The 20,460-nt window shown below is 42.7% G+C and overlaps 1 protein-coding gene across 4 annotated transcripts in view; it reads right to left on the bottom strand.

Annotated features, from left to right (window-relative positions):
- The window catches only part of ASTN2 (astrotactin 2), a 1,072,177-nt gene that overhangs the window by 165,766 nt on the left and 885,951 nt on the right, over nt 1-20,460 (bottom strand). For all 4 annotated transcript variants that reach the window (XM_056138490.1, XM_056138491.1, XM_056138492.1 and 1 more), the window contains 2 exons: nt 17,078-17,211; nt 13,523-13,671 (listed from right to left, as the gene is read on the bottom strand). In XM_056138490.1, coding sequence (XP_055994465.1) covers nt 13,523-13,671; nt 17,078-17,211 — 283 coding nt within the window. The remainder of the gene's footprint in view (nt 1-13,522; nt 13,672-17,077; nt 17,212-20,460) is intronic.

Below are 20,460 nucleotides of genomic sequence, written 5' to 3'. Positions count from 1 at the left end.
ATCTCCCCAAAAATAAAGACCTGGCCCAGATGGCATTATAGGTGAGTTTTATCAAACCTTCAGAGAGGACTTACTGCCATTGATTCTTAAGCTTTTCCAAATTATCAAAGAAACAGGAATCCTCTCTAACACCATCTGTGCAGCTAACATTACACTGATACCCAAAGCTGACAGAGATATTTAAAAAAAAAATTCAGACTAATTTCCTTGATGAACATTAATGTAAACATTCTCAACAAAATCTTAGCAAACTGAATTCAACAGCACACCTAACAAATCGTACACCATGATCAAATGGGATTCATCCCAGGGATACAAGGATGATACAATATAAGCAAATCAATTAACACAATACACATCAGTAAAAGGAAAGTTAAAAAGTATATGATCATATCAATGATGCAAAGAAAGCTTTTGACAAAGTCCAACACCCATTTATTATTTTAAAAAAATAGAACCTCAATAAAATAGGAGTGGAAGGAACCATCCTCAAGTTAGTAATAGCTATCTATAAAAATCAGGTTTCCTGTGATTCTTATACGCCCTTTGGGATCACTGTCACTGTCACTGTCTTCCCATTGTTCATCAATTTGCTCGAGCGGACCCAGTAACATTGTGAGACTTGCTACTGAGTTCATAGAATCAATATGTTCATAGATTTCTGATGTATTGGAAAGCACTCACCCTCCCTCCAACCCTGATGTCAGCTATGCCTGAGGTTTTGAAATGGGTCAACAGTCTCCAGAGAGGAGCTGGAGAGAAACCTGGCAATTATAGATTAAGAGGCAATTACAACACGGTCCATAATTGTTCTCATAAGTCTGTCTTCGTTTTTTTGGTTAATAATCAAACTGCCTCTTTCACGGGGACTCCACCCTCCCCTGTTCCCACTGGGGTAGGTGAGGCCAGATCAAGGTAAGGTAATTGAGTTCTTCCCTGGGGAATTCAGGGTCAGGTGAACACAATGCCTTGATCTCATCTTACATGGCTCCAGGGATGTACCCAGATCAGCTCCCTTGGGAGGAGGGACAAGATGACTCAGGGAGAGGGAAGTCGATGGCGGGAAGTTTATTAAGACTGGACTGGGAATGGGATCTGTAGGCAAATCCAAACCTGGATACACCTAAGGGCACATGATCCTGGAACCAACACTGGAATAGAAGCCAGAAATCCTGTGCGTGTGCTAGCCCCAACTTACCAGGAGGTTGAGCGGAAGTTCACAGACTCCTGGGATTCAGTTTCCTTTTTTTAAGTGAAGGGAACTGGCTTGGCTGATCTTACACAAATGATGATAGGAGTGTAGAAGCATGTGGCTCAGTAGTCTGCTTTCAGTGAACCGAAATGTGTCTCAGTTCCTGCTTTAAGTTTTGGGGTTGTTTGGTTCGGTTTGGGGCCATACCCAGTGGTGCCTAGAGCTTATTCCTGGCTCTGTGTCCTCAGGGATCACTCCTGGTGCTGCTCAGGGAACAATATGCAGTGCCAGTACTCAAACCATTGTAACTGCTACAGGAGCATGACTTAACCATTGAACTATATTCCCAGTTTTTGGTTCCTGTTTTTGTGACAGATCTTTTTCCTAGAATGATTATACCACAGCAATCTCTGCTCCATGCACAAAGCATATTTCTTGAATGGCCATCCATTAGATCTTTCGTCCATGAATGGTACTCTGTGCAAGAGAGGAGGAACAGATCCCTGCAGTGATGAAATGCAGAGAAACCAAGAAATCTCATGAGAAATAGCAAAGGTTCACTAAGGGGAGCACTTTAAACAAGATACTTTATTATTATTGAGCAGTTTACTCAACCCCTCTTCCCCCATGTCATGAACAAACAGGCAAGAATATTCCAAGACACAGTGAACATGCAACTCTCAGGGGAAGGGAAGAGATTCTCCATCTCTGACCTAAGTTTGAGATGACATACTCAACTACCTACCGGGATGAAGCAGATAATAAAAAATAATGGTGTGGGTTGGATGTCAGACAAACGAGCTGAGGGGGAGACTATGACAAATGAGTGTCCACATGCAAATACAGTGGACAGCTACTACTCAACTTTCTGTCTTCGGCTACCCCATGGAATGTGAGTCCCAGGTTGCCAGAACTACTCTTTTTTTTCCAGTGGAAGCCATGAATCTAGCTTTTCATGTAAAAATCTTCCAGATATCATTTAATGGTCACTTATTAAACACACAAAAACAACAACAGGAACTGGAGGCATAAGTGGAGGGGTTAAGCTACTTGCCTTGCACATGAATAATGCTATTTCCCTCCCCACACTGCATATGTTCCCTGAGCACCCATTTATGGTCCCCTGAGCATTGAGTCAGGAATAAGTCCCAAGCACAGCTTCATGTGGCCTCCCCACCAAAATAAAAAGTAAGAACAACAACAACCAATACTAGGTTGCCACAGGTTTGCTACCTCTCACTTAAGATCAGTTATTTCATTTAAGAGCACTGTGCATATTTTCAGGGGAAGATAAGGATAAAAGATAGAGAATGTGCAATTATTGTCTAGCCTCCATACACCAGACATCACACTTACATCAAGCATGATTTCACTTTTGTTTTTGCTCACAACAAACTTGATAAGTAATGGGTTTTGTTTTCATCATTATTATTTTGCACAATACATTCACGTGTACGGAATGTGTCTTGGGAACAGCTGAATGGCTAGAGAAGACCTTGGCAGCATGAGAAAAACTGATTTAAGGATAAGAGCAGGGAACCCTGGTAAAGAAGCCATGTTAAAAGTATCTTGAATGATCCTGAAAGGAAGCAAACAAGGGCAGATTTAAAGTAGAGTAGAGAAGAAATTTATGAATATTTTTAAGAGCCAATCAGTATCTTAAAGGAAATGTCTACTTCCCTCCAGCTTCCCAGACTCAAAGAAGAACAGTGGTAACTTTAGATATGTGCCTCTTTTCTTACCTTCTCTCTTCACTTCCAGGCTATTTCTTTTATGTCTTTGCTTACTCTCACATTAGTCATCCTGATTTGGGTAACAGAAATTGAACCCTACTCCTACAAACTGGGTTACCTACTTTACTTTGAAGGTCACAGAGAATCCTTTCTTAGCCCAGTGAAGTGATAGAAAAAAATATTCCACGATTCCTTTTGATCCCCAGATCCAAAAACCTCTTGCCTCTTACTGACTGTGAGAAAATGGGAAGATGTGAATTAAATGGCTAGGTGACCCAAATTCAGTCCCTGACCCCACACTTCTTGGGAAGCTTGACCTTCAACCACCAACAGTGCAAAGATGATCTCTAACCTCATCCTGCAACTAGAAATAGTAATTACCTTCTCCTGGAAAGAGTACTTTTGTGGATAAAGACAAGATAATGGAATCAAAGGCTTTGAATTAATCTTCTCAGAGTAAGCTTTAGATTGATAAAATATAGGTAAAACCTTAATTCTTTAGCAAACTTTCCAAAACTGCACCCCTACTATGGTCTTTTCTCTGCTAATTCCAACGCTCAAAATTTATACTCGCCATACCACACTTTTAGCCTTCTAGAGTACTACTAAGTACTCAACTAGTACTTCTAAGTACTACTAGTACTTCTAGGCTACTAAGGCCTTCTTAGCACATTCATCTTTCTTCCCATCACCTTCACCACCACCATCACATAAACACACCTGAAATATCCTCCACTGTCATGCAACCCTCAGTTTTCACTTAATCTCACTTCTGGCATATACTTCTTGCATTTCAGATCTTTATTGAACACCCACCAAATTCCTACTCAAATTAGTTTGATCACAGTAGTGGGTAAAAAAGAAATGAACTCAACTCACATTGGGTCCGCTGATGTTTTAGTGATAAGGGAAAATGTTAAATCCTTAGAAATGAAAATCAATTCATTATAATTATAGGAAGTACTACCAAGCAAGAAATGTAAAATGTTAAAAGTTCACATAATTAATGAAATGCTCAATTTTACTCTAAAGATTTAGAGTAGTGACATTTAAGTTGAGATCTGAGGCTAAAAACCCAAGTGGAGGAAAAATTATGACATCAAAAGACTGGAAAGCTGGGCAAGGCATCTGTAAGTGATAAGAGTAGATGGATCCTTGATAAAGGGCTGTGGAGAGATAAAAGTTTCATTTAGGATGTTTGGAGTTATAGTGGCTTCGAATACATAGTATTAGGCCATTGGATATAGGTAGTCAGCTCACAAGAAGGAAACCAAAAGTGATGTTTACTGGTTGCAGTGAAGGGGGAGGGTGTGAAAACCAGAGAGCTAAGAAACACAGAAGAGATTCTAATCACGAAGGGGCTTTAATTTTTTTTTAAAGTAGACTCAGACTGAAATTCAAGAGAAAGGATGATTTGGAACCAGAAAGGGAAAGGGAGATTGATCAAGATGGTGTCAAAGAAATCAAGGTAAAGTTTTAGAAGAGAATGGTCAAGCCGGTAGCATAGATCACAGTGGCTTATAGAGAAAAACAGCTTAGCAGCTGGGTGGTAGCCCTACAGACAAATACAGTGAGTTGATAAAGTAGTAGAGAGAAGTGGGGTTTTGTTGTTGTTGGTAGTGGTTTTGTGGGGGCTTAGGGGGAGGTTCATACCATATGGTGCTCAGGGTTTACTTCTGCCTCTATACTCAGGGATCACTCCTGGCAATGCTCAGGGAACTATATGTGTGCCAGGAATTGAACTGGAGTAATCCAAGGCAAACACACAGCCCCCTGTACTATCTCTCCAGCCTCTTGTTTTTATAGCATATTTCCTTGTAAACTCTGCTTTCAAAAGTAAGTGTTTCTACAATTTTTTTGTTTTGGTAATGGAACTTGGTAAATCAAATCCAGGGTCTCCCACATTCAATGTATGCACTCTACCACTGACTATAAAAAGTGTTTATTTAGGCCAGAAAGATAGTACAGAGGGCAGGATACTTGGCTTGCATGCAGACAACTGAGGCTCAATACCTGACATCCCATATGGTCCCTTGAGTTCACCTGACATCCCACAGAGTCCCTTGAGTCAGGAGTAATCCCTGAATACACTGGGTGTGGCCCCAAAACAAAATCAAACATAACTAATTTGTTTTTAAGTGACAGAAGAGAATGATAGAAATATTACGAGTAAGGTAATATTATACCCTTCTTTTCAGGAGGAAGAACACATAAACAAATTCAAATAATTGTGAGAAAAAAAAAACACCTGAAAGGAAAGATTGGAAATAAAAGATAGAGGGAGATAATTAAGATGCAAAACATCATAAGAATTTTTATGAAAAAAGGGGTCCAGGAGGATGTTTCATATATTCTATCAAGCAGGAAAGGGAAGAATATGAGTAGAGAAACATATAAATTTAAAATTGTTAAATAGGACACTGAACAACTACTTGAACTATCTCTTCTGAGAATGTGTAAACAAGGCCATCTGTGAGGTAGGGTGGAAGCAAGGGTGGGGAGTAGTGAATTTAGGGATAATGAGAACAAATCACTCAGAGGAGTCTTGCAGGATTGCCCGGTAGCATGAATAATCCAGCTGACATTGGGGACTGATGAGATATCACTACCAGACACTCTGTTTGCTTTTCTCTAGCTGCATAGAAGAGGGAGAGCTGCATGCAGTCAGTTTAGGCATCTGGCCAAGAATCAGGATGAGTGAAGGACAGAAAGAGAGGTAAGGAGAAAAGCAATAGAAATTGGAGGCAATTGCTAAATGTTATTAAAGGTGGACTCTGGACTCCACCAGAGTGTTTTGGTTCTCCTGGGCTGCTACAACAAGATACTACTGACTGTGTAGCTTATAAGTGACAAGGATTTATTCCTCCCAGTTAAGAGGCAGTAACTAACCAGTTAAGAGCCTGTAAAGATCAGGCACCAAGAGATTCATGCTCTAGTAAGGGTCCCACTCCCTCAGAGATGGTTTTCCTCTCAATGGCCTGTCACCTAGCAGGAGGGGTGAGGAATCTCTGTGATGACAGTAATCCATAGAGAGGAAGGACCTCATCACCACTCTAGGGCTCTACCTCCTCATTCCTCACTTAAGGCTTAGAAGCTCAACAAATGAATTAAGGAGGCATATGAGCACTGAACATGAAAAGAGCAATGGCTATAGAAAAGTTGCAACTGAGAGGTGGGGACTTATTAGTGATGCCACATAAATTAGTGATGAAAAGGAATGGTAGGCATTGTAGTTTATTTTGTTTAACTACAAGATAAAACAAGGTCCAAAAGAGTAGGGGTGTGGATGCTAATGGTTCGATGAGACAACATCACAACAGGGAAAGTTTAGATATAACCCAGGAAAGAAGGGAATTTCTAAGGTAGAAGAAAGGGAAAATCATTGGTGTTGAGTAGTTTGGGGAGGTGACTGGAACATCCAGCAATGAACTCATCTATTACATCGGCAAGAAGGCAAGAGTTGAAATACCGTTAAAATACCAAGACAAGCCACTTCAGTTGGATCACAAAGATGGAAGCTGGGTTCCATCTGACTTTTCCTTTGGAGGAATGACTACATTTCTTGGCCATGAGGTAAGACAGACAGATTGGTCTGGACAGTCTCCAGATAGAACAGGCTCTAGGGAATGAAGAAGGGAAGTGAATTGCATTTTTATCTTAGCATCTCCAGTGGATCAAGTACTAGGGTAAGCTTGGCAATAGGTGGCAGCCAAGAGGAAGGACGATGCAAAGAGCCATCTGCCATCTTTCCAGTCCAATGGTGAGCCCTAAAATGGGGAGGTAGGCTTGAGTAGGAGAAATTGATCAGTGTGATTAATTACTGAGACCATAATCCCAAACAATTGCCTCACTTCCTCTCAGTGGCCCTTACTAACCCTACTGGTCTAATTTAGAAACCCCTCTTGCATATTCCTACAGAAAAAGAATGATCACAATACTTATCTGACCATGGGGCAATATCTTGCTAAACTCCTGGTAAACTACAAGTTGCACTGGGGCAGGAATCTTGCTTGGCATCTTGCCATTGTATGTTCAGTCTCTCTACAGTGCCATTATAAGGGCTCCATACATGTCAATGTTTTGGACCAGTGTATGGTGTAAACCATCCCATTATATAGAAGGCAGGGATGAGTGACATGGGATGGGGAATGGAGAGAAGCAAGACCCTCCTAGCATATTTTCCCTTTGGAGACCCTTGACTTCAGAAATCTCTCATCCAAAGAGCAGCTGGAGGACAGACACTTTTTCTGTGGTCCTAATATCAGTTCCAGATGTTTGCAGTCATGTCAGTTTGTACCTCACCCTGTAAAACATATTTCCCTCACCCCCCGCACCACCCGCCTCATGCTAACCAAGGGAGTGGGGCCCAGTCTACAATGACATCACTGCCTTCGAGTTCGCCCAGGGCAGACAGACGGCAGGCGGGTGAGGGCCCTCTAGTTTTTCAGACAAAGGGTATGGCCTAGCCATGGCCCACGCTGCTTGAGGAACTATGAGTAATTTCCGCAGAATTTCATAAACAGTCCTGATAGAAGTGTCGCTCCTTCAGAATCACTGCTACCACTAGCCCTGCAGCTTATGAGTCTATTTCCCGCACACATTCACCTCCATTCATTGGTTCAAGTAAGAACGTCTTTTGGTCTAAGATCTAAGGGGTGTGTGTTGGTGGGGGGGTGGGGAGGCTGGGAGGTTTTCTCAGCTATATATTTGGTTTTATGAAAATAGGAAAAGAGCTTAAGACAACACTCTGGGCATGGTTGAGCTTGTTTTCTGACCATTCTAGACATTAACCACCTCGATTGAGCTCTTGATGAGTCTAGATGACTGAGTTGCTAATACCAGCATGTACCTGAGCGAGTTGGAGGAACAAAGACAAGGAAAGACAGGCTAAGATTCGGCAGACCATTATACATGGAGTAGAAGTATACCAAAGAAGAAAGAAAACATTCTCAAGAAGAAAGGTTATGGGGCAAGGGAAAGAGAGAGAGAGAACAAGGAAAGGAGAGAGAAAGGACTAGACTGAGGAAGAAACAGAGATAGAGACATAAACTGAGAGTTGGCAAGAGTGGGTCCTGGTACTGATGTGCTGGGAAGGGGGTCTTTCAGGATCCCCAATGCCAGGACACAGCACACCACTGACCAGCTCCAGATGTTGCTGGTTTTCGGGGCTGAGGTGGGGAGGTGGGGAGGGCCAGACTGCCTCTGCAGGGGGCCCACTGAGCCAGCTGGCCCTCCAGTCCCAAATCAGACAGGCTGAAGCTGGAAACCCTCCGGGTGAAAGAGAGAAGTCTGAATTCTTTTTCTTTTTTTTTTTTTAAGTTGAAAAACAAATTCCAAAAGAAAATGCAAGGGAGAGTGCTGAGAGGTTGGGTGAGACACCTTCCCTTGTCTTCAGAAGCTTGCGAAGAGAAAATGGGGCTATTTGCTTAGGCTCCCTCTATTCAGAATTCTGGGGAGTTTGAGGAGTTGGCAAGGGAGAATAGGATCAGAGGGCTACATTCCTCTGAGGCCAAGCCTCCAGCGCAGTCAAGTAGCAAGAGACATCTTCGCTTTTGCACAACTCACTCTCCTCCATCCATGAACTTCCATCAGCCTCTAGGTAGACTCGAAACCCCTGCAGAGGATTTGGAAAGATCTGGAACTCAGCAGGGAAACAGGTAAAACAAGCGGAGCCCCTACTGAAGCTGTGACTCCCCCACTAGCTAGTCCTGTACTGCAGCCTCTCCCCAGCCTTGGCCTTTGACTCCTGAAGCCAAACAAGAGACTTGGATGCATCAAACCCACTTGTGCCTCACCCCCACCACATTTCTACCCCCCTGCATCAACCCCTGCCTGAGAGGCCAGAATCTGTGCCAACTGCTCTGATGAGGCCATCGGAGGAAGCAGACGTCTGTTTTTAATATCGATGACAGATTAGCGTGAGGGGAATTCAGCCACCACCACCCCCACCCACCCCAAACAAGCCCCGTTTTCTGCTCAAAACAACTGGAACAGGAGGCTTCTTATGTTTGGCTTCCCCCTCTAAAGTCCTAGAACAGACAGAGCAATGGCTTCTCTAGAGGAAATAAATGTAGGTGCCAAACCCAAGGGTGGGGGGGGGACAAAGACAGACAGGGAGAGGGAGCATTCCAAGCAGTCAGGCAAGTGTGTGTGCTTTTGTGTTCATCTGTGTATGTGCATTCATCTGTGTGTGCCTGTGGGTGTCTGAGACAGAGACACTCACAGAGAAAAGAGAGAGAGAGAGAGAGAGAGAGAGAGAGAGAGAAAGAGAGAGAGGAAAGGTGCCTGCCTCTATATCTGTGTGCACGCCCACGTGTACGCGGACACGTGAGCTGGTGAATAAATAAACAGTCTCAGCACTGGACTTGGCTGCAGGCACAAATCCAGAGAGATCAAAGGAGAAAGTCCACATTTCCCTATGTGGCCTCACCTGGCCAAATGTGTGAGTAATCCCTAAGTCTCTAACCAAAACAAGTCTTAAACCTGATTTTGTTGTTTTCTTCTTAACATGTTATGTTCCCTTTCATTTATTAAAATTTTATGGAAGTGAAAGCAGAGCAACTACGATTTATGAGTACCTACAGTGTCCCAAGAACTATACTACATTTGACCCTCAAAATTGCTTGTGGGTTGTTAAGGGTGTGAGCACCCCTGTTCCCAGATGAGGAGACTTAAGAAAGATGTTGGCTCACCCTAGATTTCTCAGTGAGCAGTGGTAGAAACTGAATGTGGGTTTTCCACAGCCTACACTCCTTCATTAGATGTATGTTCGCTAAGGCAAAACTCAACCAGTGAGTTGAAAGCTTCACATTTAAGCCACATCCATTTTGTAGAGGATTTAGATATGGAATGGAAGCAAAGAGATGAGGTTTTTTCTTCAAATATCTAACCACAATCATCGACAGCATCGGTTGATCATTATATGTTTTAGAAGGCCTATTATGTAGACTCTGGAACAACATCAGACCCCTAGGACCACACAGTTACTCCAGGAGTTAATGACAGAGTTGAAAATGTAGACATTTAAATACCTACCCACATACAATGCAATTTAGTGAACACTGAACATCTATGTGTCTCAGGCATGAAGGGAAGATCCCAAAACACAACTCCGGAGACAGAAAGTCTTTATCTTGTTTGCTTAAAGATAATTGCCTGTCCAAAAAACAAGCAACAACAACAACAAAAAAAATCAAGCACCAGATATTGACACCAACAGTTAAATCACACAAGGAAGATGGAGGTAGATGGGACATTTGGTTCAAACTTGTGAATGGCAGCAGGAAAGAAAGGAAGTAATATCTGTATGGGGATAACAGAAAACTATGTCATGAAAAGCAATTACAGCATCCCTCTACCAAACAAACAAGCAAACAAAATACAATTCCTAAATCAGAGCATCCTCATCCCTAAACAGTCAAGAAAAAATCACCTGGATTTCCCCTTCTGGAGTAGCTATAAAAACATAAACTAGATTTCCTGGCTTTGTTGCCTGAAACAGTAAGATTTTTTTTAAAAAGAAAAGCAAAGCGCATAAAGTAAGATATTGAATAATTGGAAATTAGTCAACAAAGAACAGAGATCCTAGAAGTTGGAAAACGAATTATGTGAGCCTGAAATTTTCTCCCATTTTCAGTCTTTTAAGAGTTTCCAGGTCAGGTTACTGTAAGAAATAGAAAGAGAGAGACAGAGAGAGAGAGAGTGTGTCAATTCCCTAAATTGAGAAGACAGTGTTCTCAGTTTGAGGAGACCAAAAAGTTTGACTACAGTGTGTAGTCAGGGTAATGAATAAAAGAGTAATTCTGAGGGAAAATGAAAGATATTACTGAAGGGTGCCTTTTCAATATGCAGCAGTGTACTGACTCATAAAAATATGTGAGGAACAACCAAGAGGATTAGATGAAACAGTCCCCAGTGCTCACAAAGGGACCATAAATAGGGCCTGTTCCTACCAGTCACACTGGAAAATCTCATAACTCATGGACTATTGTGCAGACCGCTTAGAAGGGTCTTGCCTCAATAGTGGGGAATAATTAGCTCTAGACTAAACATTACTCTACTTCCACCTAACAAATCTTAAAATCAAGACCCAAAAGAATCAAACTGGTTCCAAATAACTGTGTCCCAGAAAAGAGTTCAAAAATATTTATAGGAATACCAAGAATATCCAGCACCCAACAAGACAAAAATCATCATGTCTGGCATTCATAAAAAAACAATTGCCTGGCATGCAAAGAAGTAGGGAAAAACAACACATAACCCAAAGAGAGATAAATCTGTGTAACCAAGATGTTAAGTTGCAATTAGCAAACAAAGACATTAAAATATCTATTGTAACTGCATGACATATGTCAAAAATAGTTAAGACATGAAATATATTAACAAGACTTAAATTGAACACTTAATGATGACAATTTCAATGACCAAAATAAAGTGTTTACCAGCTAGAATTAAAAATAGAGATGACTTTGCAGAAGTAAAGAAATACAGAAAGAAAAAAAAGGTTAAATAAAAACACCACTAGTGAAAGCAAGGGTAACCTCAAGGACCCATACACATATGACTAGAGTCATCAGAATAACTAGAGTCACTAAAAAAGAAGAAATATGAGTGGAGAGAAAGTATTTTTAAAACATCAAGGTCTCATATTTTCAAAATGCAATGAAATCATAGGTTGACTGATCCAAAAAGGTCAATGAAATTCAAATTCAATGAAATTTGAAATTCAATGAAAATATTTAAAACCAGTAATAAAAAACATAGAAGCAAGAGGAGAAATATGGCATGTATAATAGGGAACAAAGATAGAAAGATTTTTTATAAGAAGCAATGTAAGCAAGAAGATGAGAGAAAGTTTTTAAATTATTTTTTTAAGAAAACTATCAATTTAGAATTATCTACCCAATGATAATAGCTTAAAAAAACGGAGAAAAAAATACATCACTAGAGTACCTAAAACATCCCATCCCATACTGTACACCACTGATGTATCAACTGTAGCACACCACATTTGATGGGGTTTAAAGTAGAAGGCGACCAATTTTCTGTGGAAATCAATATATATGACATATATATGTATGTATATATATATATATATATATATATATATATATGTCACTGTTCTCCCATTGTTCATCGATTTGCTCAAGTGGGCCCAGTAACATTGTAAGACTTGTTGTCACTGTGTTTGGCATACAGAATATGTCATGGGTAGCTTGCCAGGCTTTGCCGTGCAGGCGAGATACTCTCGGTAGCTTGATGGGCTCTCCAAGAGGGGCAGAGGAATCCAACCCGGGTCAGTTGGCAGATGGCTAACGCCCTACCGCTGTTCTATTGTTCTAGCCCAATATAGATGTATACAGATATATATAAGCACACAAGGTTCAATCTGTGTGCAACATGTTAGTAATCTCTTATAGAAGGGCTTAATGGCTCCTGGGTGAAATACAATTTTCACACACTTTCCTCTAAGGAAAGTCTTTTGGATCATTTTTAGTAGATTATTGATAACAGGTAATACAAAATAAATTACTTCAGTCTGCTTTGGGGGGCAGGGTTTGGGTTTTGGTATGGAAACATTCGAAATTTGGTGGTGAGAAGGTATAATGGTGGTGGGACTGGTGTTTGAATATTAAATGTGAACTTTATAAAAATAAAATTTAAAAAAATAATAAAATACAAAAAGCATTCAGAACTTTTAAAAATAAGATCATTTACTAAGTAAAAATAATAATCACAGAACTTACACATATGACTAAAATAAATGATAACACAGTATAAAGGTTTGGAAGAGAGAAATAAATAACAATCTATGGGACCGGAGCAATAGTATAGTGGGTAGTACTTGCCTGGCATGCTGCAAATTCAGATTTGATGCCTGGCACTCCATATGGTGCCCTGAGCCCCAGCAGGAATGATCCTGAGCACAGAGCCAGGAGTCAGGCCTTAGTATTGCCTGGTGTGGCCCCCAAACAAACAAAAAATAGCAATATATATATATTATAAAGTCCTTTTACTATATAAAAAGAACACTGTATACTTGAAGGATACATTACAAGGTAGTGCCTTAGGATCAAGATCAGAAGCATAAAAATGGAAAGGATAATCAACAGTGGAGAATGTCTATATAAAGTCATTTAAGACAGACTGAAAGGCTGAAGAGAAAAACAGGGGTTAAGGTATCTAGCTCCTATGCAGCCAATCCCAGTTTAGTCCCACAAACACTAATAAGAGTGATACCTGGTCACGGAGCCAGGAGTAAGCCCCAAGCACTATAGGGTGTGGTCCCCAAACAAAATGAAAATGGTATCAATATGAATTCTGGGAGAACAGAATCTTATAACAGAATACCATTGATAGTAATTTGGTGGCAAATTATATACGTTACAGGAAACACACAAATTCCTTGAAACACAAGAACACCCGGAGACTATTCTGAAATAAATAGGAAAAAATCTAAACAGTATTTTTATCTCTGAGAAATATCATTTCTCTCTTTCTCCCCCTCCCCCCACCCACATACACACACAGAGCACACAGAGTCACACACATACACACACACACACACACACAAAAGAGTTCTGGGATTTTGACTCACCTGTATAGAGGTCTGTGTCAGTGTATTCATCCACCTTCTTGTGCTGTAGAATATAGTCGGAGACTTTGGTCCCAATAGCTGGTTGAACATCCACCCACTCCAAGGACACCACAGTGCTGGAGGGCTCCACTGTTGGGGACAGCCGCAGCCTAGAGGGGATGACAGTTGGTTTGTTTGCCACTCAGCAGTGGCTGGGCCCCAAGAATCTGCACCCACATGTGTCAAGATTCCAGCACAAAATTCCGTGCCTGCACTCCTCTCCTGATCCAAATCACTGCCCACCTTTTCTGTGAATGCTGGTCATTTCACTTTGCCCAGTCTTTGTTTCCTTGTCATGACAAAGGGCAGTAAGGACCATGGCTCAGTCTCAGTAAGAGAGCTAACGAATCCATGCACAAGGCATTTTCTCTCAGGAAGCAGCTTAGCTTGTCTGTGTGTTCCAACTCTATCCTCGGTGATGCCTCCTTGTTCACTAAATTGGCCTTACTTCCAAAACACTGGCTTCCCACTTTCCTGTCCTCTTCATCAGCCAACTCTTCCTCAAATCTCTCAGAGAGGGCAGGAGCTCCAGGGGAGTTCCTTTCCAAAGCCAGAAATAACACGATTGAAGGTTAGAAATGCAAGGGTCGAGGGGAATAGTGAAGTGTGATCCCCTCTCTCCACAGATGGGAAGCAGGGCTCAGAAAAGGGAAACAGCTTGCACAGCATCATAGAGCACGCTGGGGGGCAGAATCAGGATGACCACATGGCTGGTCCACTGCCCTTGATACACAACACTACACTCCCTCTTACAATGGAATTTTCCCTCCCCTCACAAAGTGTTGCTTCTTGGACTCTATTTCCCCTTTGCTCCTCATATCACTCTGCTTCTTAATCATACTCCTGTGGTCAAGGTATCCTGGGGCTGGGGAGATAGGACAGGTGTTAGGTTGATTCGTGGCACCACAACAGCTGAGCATCCTTGGATTGGAACTCTGGAGACTTCTAGCACTGCCAGTATGGGTTGGGTCAGGGGGTAGGCAGCCCTGCAGCCCCCAAACAACACTGCATCCTCGGGCCATCACAGTGAATTGCCATCTGGTTAGTAGAGAGCAGCAGGAAATAGAATCTGGGCTTACTGAGCATTACTCAGGAGGCCCAACAAGAACCAAACAGAATAAAGAGGACTTGTCCTTCACCTAAAAGGCTGAATTTGCAGCCTCAGAGCTTCCCCATGCACCATTCACTTTCCTGAAAGCTGAAGGGGGCTGCTCCTCACCTGGTGACCTCCCTTCCTAGTTCAGGTTAGAGTCACAAGGTGACCCCTTCTCCTTCCTCTGCCCCCTGCCCCCCCCTCCATTAACATACATGTCTCCCTTATTTCTTCTGTAAGTAAGCTTAATGTCACTGTCACTGTCACTGTCCTCCCGTTGTTCATCGATTTGGTCGAGCAGGCCCAGTAATGTCTGCATTGTGAGACTTGTTGTTACCGTGTTTAGCATATCGAATACATCATGGGTAGCTTGCCAGGCTTTGCCGTATGGGCGAGATACTCTTGGTAGCTTGCTGGGCTCTCCAAGGGGGATGGAGGAATCAAACCTGGCTAAGCGTAATATATTTTCTTCATTTTTTTTACTTAAGGTTTTGAACTAAATTATACTTTTCTGCCTTTTTAATATATATAACTCTTCCACTGCACCCTCTTGTCCCAACCAAACTGTAAACTCTCTACGTTGTCAGGTTGGGCCTATCTTGTTGAACAGCTAGTGGAATTCCTGTGTCCAATAGATAATAGGTGATCAAAAATTATTTGTTGAAACCTTGAACTAGAAGAAAGACAGGCATGGGGGAGGGTCGGGTCATTGGGGTATGTGGTAATATCCACACCAGAAATTTAAACACTACGGTGACTATTTTACCTAAACCAAAATAATTTTTTAAATAATAGAATTAAAATTAAATTTAAATCTGAAAAAATTATGTGTGCATGAGGAGTGGGGGCAGAGAGATGGCTCAAGTGGACTAAGCGTATGCTCTGTCTGCGGGCAAGATGTCAGTTCAATCATATGGTTCCTCTGAGCACTTCCAGGAGTGACCCCTGCACACTGGGTCAGAAGTAGCCCCTGAGTACCACCAGTTGTGACTCCAAACCAAAACAAAATTATTTGTTGAACGAATGAGTGAATAAAAACTAACTTTCTTAGACTCAACAATGCTGAAAACATGAAAACTAAACTATAACCACAGAACTTTAAAATGTGCCTGTCAAGGTGGCAGGTGGGGGGAGGGAGAGAGTGCAGGGCCACTGGTTGAGGGATGTTCACATTGGTGGTGGGATTGGTGCTGAAATACTGCATGCCTAAAACCCAACAATCAATCACTTTGTAAGTCACAGTTCTTTTTTTTTAAATTTTTATTAGTGAAACACCATGAGGTACAGTTGTAGACTTACAAATTTTTGTGCTTGGGTTTCAGTTATAGAATGATCGAATACCCATCCCTCCACCAGTGCCCATTCTCCACCACCACCAGTCCCACTATCCCTCCCACCCCCATTCACCCATCCCACCCTACCACTGTGGCAGGGCATTCCCCTCCGTTATCTCTCTCCTTTTGAGTGCTGTTGTTTGCAAAAGAGACATTGAGTGGCAATCATGTTCGGACTGTAGTCTACTCTCATCATACATTTCCCATCCTGAGAGGAACCTTCCAACACCCTTTATTTGGTGCTCCCTTCTCTATCTGAGCTGCCTTTTCCCCTAGCATGTGCAGCTGTCCTCAGGACCATAGAGTAATCCTCCTGGTATTTATCTCAGCTATTCTTGGGTGTTAGTCTCCTATTTTGTTACTTTATGTTCCCCAGATGAATGCAATCTTTCTATGTCTATCCCTCTATTTCTGACTCATTTCACTTAGCATGATACTTTCCATGTAGTACCACTTGTATGTAAATTTCATGACTTCATCTTTTCTAACAGCTGCATAGTACTTCATTGTGTAAGTGTACCAAAGTTTCTTTAATAAGTCATCTGTTCTTTAATTTATTTTTTTTTCTTTTTTGAGTCACACCCAGCGAGGCACAGGGGTTACTCCTGGCTCTGCACTGAGAAATTACTCCTGGTGGTGTGCAGGGGACTATATGGGATTCTGGGCATCAAACCCGGGTTGGCCGCGTGCAAGGCAAATTCCCTACCTGCTGTTCTATCATTCCACAGTTCTTTTATTTAAAAAAAATAAAGAGTATACTTTCTATATCTTGGTAGCCCCATTGGGCAAAATAGGAACTGACCTATTGTCAGGCCCAGAAAACCTCTCCTGAATAGAGAGAAGGAATCAGTGAGGAACCCCAAAGTGCATATAAAAAGCTCAGGTTGCATTCTGAAATCGACCTCAGAACCATATGTTGGTTATGCCAAAGCTCCCTGCCTCATCGAAGAAGAAAGGAGGGACCCCAGAAACCTCAGATATCTGGTTCTGTATCCTGGCTACCAAAGCTAGGCATGGCCTGGGCAGGCAGATCGGGAACATGAGTCCTTGGCAGGGGTGGTGGGAGCAAGAGGAGCCATACATACGTACACCGGCTGTGGGAGGGGGCTACAGTTAGGGAGCCCACTGGAGTCAAAGGCGCTGAGGTCACACCTGCACCAGTCATCGATCACGTCCCCTTTTCCTGAGCACCAGTAGGAGCTCATCAGTGCACTCTTGAAGGCCTAGAACAAAGGACAGAAAAGATGAGAATGACAGTGGTGGAGAGACTGAATAGGAAGGCACATGGGACATCGTCTCTGACCTAAATCTCTACCCATCACTGGCCAGAGTCAGTCTGAGCCAGAGTAACCCCGGAAACAGGACAGAAACAATGTCCACAGCAAAGCAATTCGGGGCCAAGTCCTCTATCTGTATTAACATTTCCTCTTCATAGCCTTTGTACTTTTGAGACTACTGTAACTAGTAGTAGCACTTCTCATTCTACTAACTAGAAAACATGAAAGGAAAGTATCTTGCCTAAAGTTCACAGCTAGCAAGTAGCAGAACTGGAGTCTAATCCAAGTACCTTGAGTTCCAGGTCCTGACCCTAAGCACCTCCATACACTGTGTGTTGTACACATATTACCATCTTTCTTTCCTTCCTTCCTTCCTTCCTTCCTTCCTTCCTTCCTTCCTTCCTTCCTTTCTTCTTTCATGAATCACCATGGGGTACAGTTACAGACTTACAAAGCTTTGTGTTTATGTTTTAGTTAAGCAATGATTGAGTACCCATCCCTTCACCAGTGCCCCTTCTCCACCACCAATGAGCACAGTATCCCTCTCACCACCCCCATTGCATGTCCCCCACCCACCCCGCCTCTGTGACATGGCATTCTCTATCTCTCTCTTTGTTTCTCCTTTTATGGGTGCTGTGGTTTGCAAGAGAGGTGTTGAATGACCATCATTAGGCCTGTAGTCTACTTTTAGCACGCATCTCCCATCCTGAGTGGGCTTTCCAAGCACCCCATACTTGGTATGACCATCTTATTATTCCCCTTTGGGTCATCCAGAAACTCAGTGACCCATCTCCTGACACACACGTAGCTCCGGTCTTAACTCTATACTTAGGCTCAGCTCCTGTCCACCTCCCTGTCTCAACATTCAACACTTCTCTGACTTTCCTTCACAGGTTGCCATCCACTCTCATGCAACTACTAACATTTGCACCAACAGTGAATCCCTAACTGTGGAGTGTATGCACTAAAGGAGAAAACAGCAAAGCTCTGCAAAAGGCTGGAAAGGAAAGAGTCTTGGCTTTGCACACAGGCCATCTCTGCCACAATGACTTAAGTCTGCCTTCCAGGCATGAAAGCAACCTCAGCAATACTCTGAGTGAGCATGACTGTGTTTTGACAAAACTTTATTCACAATGGCAGGCCACAGGCTGGCTTTGGTTTGAGGGGCGAAGTTGGCTGACCCTTGCTCTAAATGATGATCAATGTTTTATTTAATTGGATGTGCCTTGTTATTGCTTTATATTAAAGCACATTCTGTCATCTCAGATAGAATAACACCCCCATATCACTCTCTCTCTCTCCCTCCCTCTCTCTTTCTCTCTCTCTCTCTCTCTCTCTCTCTCTCTCTCTCTCTCTCTCTCTCTTTCTTACGAACTTTTGTACTCCAATTCACTCTCTTGATTTCAAATGAAACTTTTTATTTTGTTTATTCTGGGGCCACATCAGTAGTGCTCAGCAACTATTACTGGCTCTGCACTCTGCTTGAGGTGCCATGCAGTGCTAGACCCCACTGTATGCAAAGCATGCACTCAGCCTACTGAGCTATCTCTCCAGCCTCAGGTCTTATTTTATTTTTGCAGTGTCAGGGATCAAGCCCTTTTCTCATGCATGAAAGGTCCGAGCTTTAAAGCCAAAGCCACATCCTAAGCTACCTGAATTTCTTTTGGAAGGGACATATGGGAACCTCCAACCAATGATCAGGAGGTCCTGGGCCTCACCTGCGATTCTTAGTCAACCACATTGACAGTAATGCCAAGAGTCCAAGGCTGAAATGCTGCTCAAACTCTGCTGGGAGATACCCAAGCCACCTCAGCAGTGCTGGGGACCTCCAGAGCCTCAACTGATTATGCTTGTCCTCAGGGCCCACTCAGTGATGCTTGGGGGTCATGTGGTGCCAGGATTAAATAGGAGTTGGACCACCTGTGAGTGATGTATGGGACCCTATGCTGACCCCTACACTGGCTTTCCTAGGGTTGGCAAGTTGCTCGTTCTCTGGACCACACCTACTGTGACATTCCACTGGCCTGCTCTCTTCACCCAACACCCCCAACACACCCAACTCTCTCCACTTCCACCATGCGCAAGGGGCTGGCTCCCTCACAACAGGAACATTTTCACGGGACTGAGCACAGTTACTCAGTCAATATTTACTGAAGAACTGACCATTATAGGCTCAAGCTCAGATGTGGCTCAAGCTTAACCCACTTGCTCCATTTGCAGTGACATTTCAAGGCAGATTGGGGATTCCGGATATTTGGCAGCTCACCTTCAAAGTTAGGGGTTCTTGAGAACATCTCTTATTCCTTTGCCAGGACACACACTCTGGGGGCTTCCTTGTTTTCTTTTTAGCCTGTTTGTTTTCATTTTTAATGCTTTTTGCACTTTTTTGCTTTGTTAGCACACTTGGTGACACTTGGGGGTTTACTCCTGGCTCAGTGCTTGGGACAGGAGGTGAAGGGGGGGCCCACTCCCAGCAGGACTAAGGGGACCATGTGCTGCTGAGAATTGGACCCAGGACTCCCACATATGAAGCATGTGCTCCAGTATTTTGGCCATCTACCTGTCTTTTTTTCATTGAAGACTTCATACAGTCTGCCATGAAGGTCACCAAGTTATCACACATTCAGTTTTTCTATCCTACATTGTTCAAAAGATTTGTCCATGTTCAGCATGCACATGTAAAGTGAGTCTGGGGTCAACCTCCTTAGCTTTCCAGAACACAACTCTAGAAGTGGAAGGTGTGTATCAAGAACCACCATTATGTAAGCCTCGGTCACATTGTTCCAGTGCCTCTGCTGAACAGGCTCCAAATATTCCTGCCGTATGTTCTTACCCATAGCCTCTCCTAGGGGAGGAACAAATGATCTAATTTCTCTTGGATGAGGCATAGTGACCCACAGACATTAGAAAAAAAAAGTATAATAAAAGCTAATGTTCATGAAACATCAAATCACACAGTCTAAGGTACTTTAAGGGCACTGAAAATAGTAATCCTCACCCCAGTGCTGAGATACCGCATATTCTGATATTCAATTATCTGGTGAGACCACCAGGAATCAGAATTATGTAGCTTCCCTCCCCCCCTCTCCAGAGCACACAGCAAATAAGTGGCAGAAGCAGAATCCCAAGCCAGATCCCCGGGACTCTCAGCTGAAGGTCTTTTCCTACTTAACCTCCCATGGCAGGGAGTGAAAA

Source organism: Sorex fumeus, unplaced genomic scaffold, assembly GCF_029834395.1.
Source record: "Sorex fumeus unplaced genomic scaffold, SorFum_2.1 ptg000129l, whole genome shotgun sequence".
Classification (NCBI taxonomy): domain Eukaryota; kingdom Metazoa; phylum Chordata; class Mammalia; order Eulipotyphla; family Soricidae; genus Sorex; species Sorex fumeus.
This window is presented reverse-complemented; position numbering and strand designations above follow the sequence as displayed.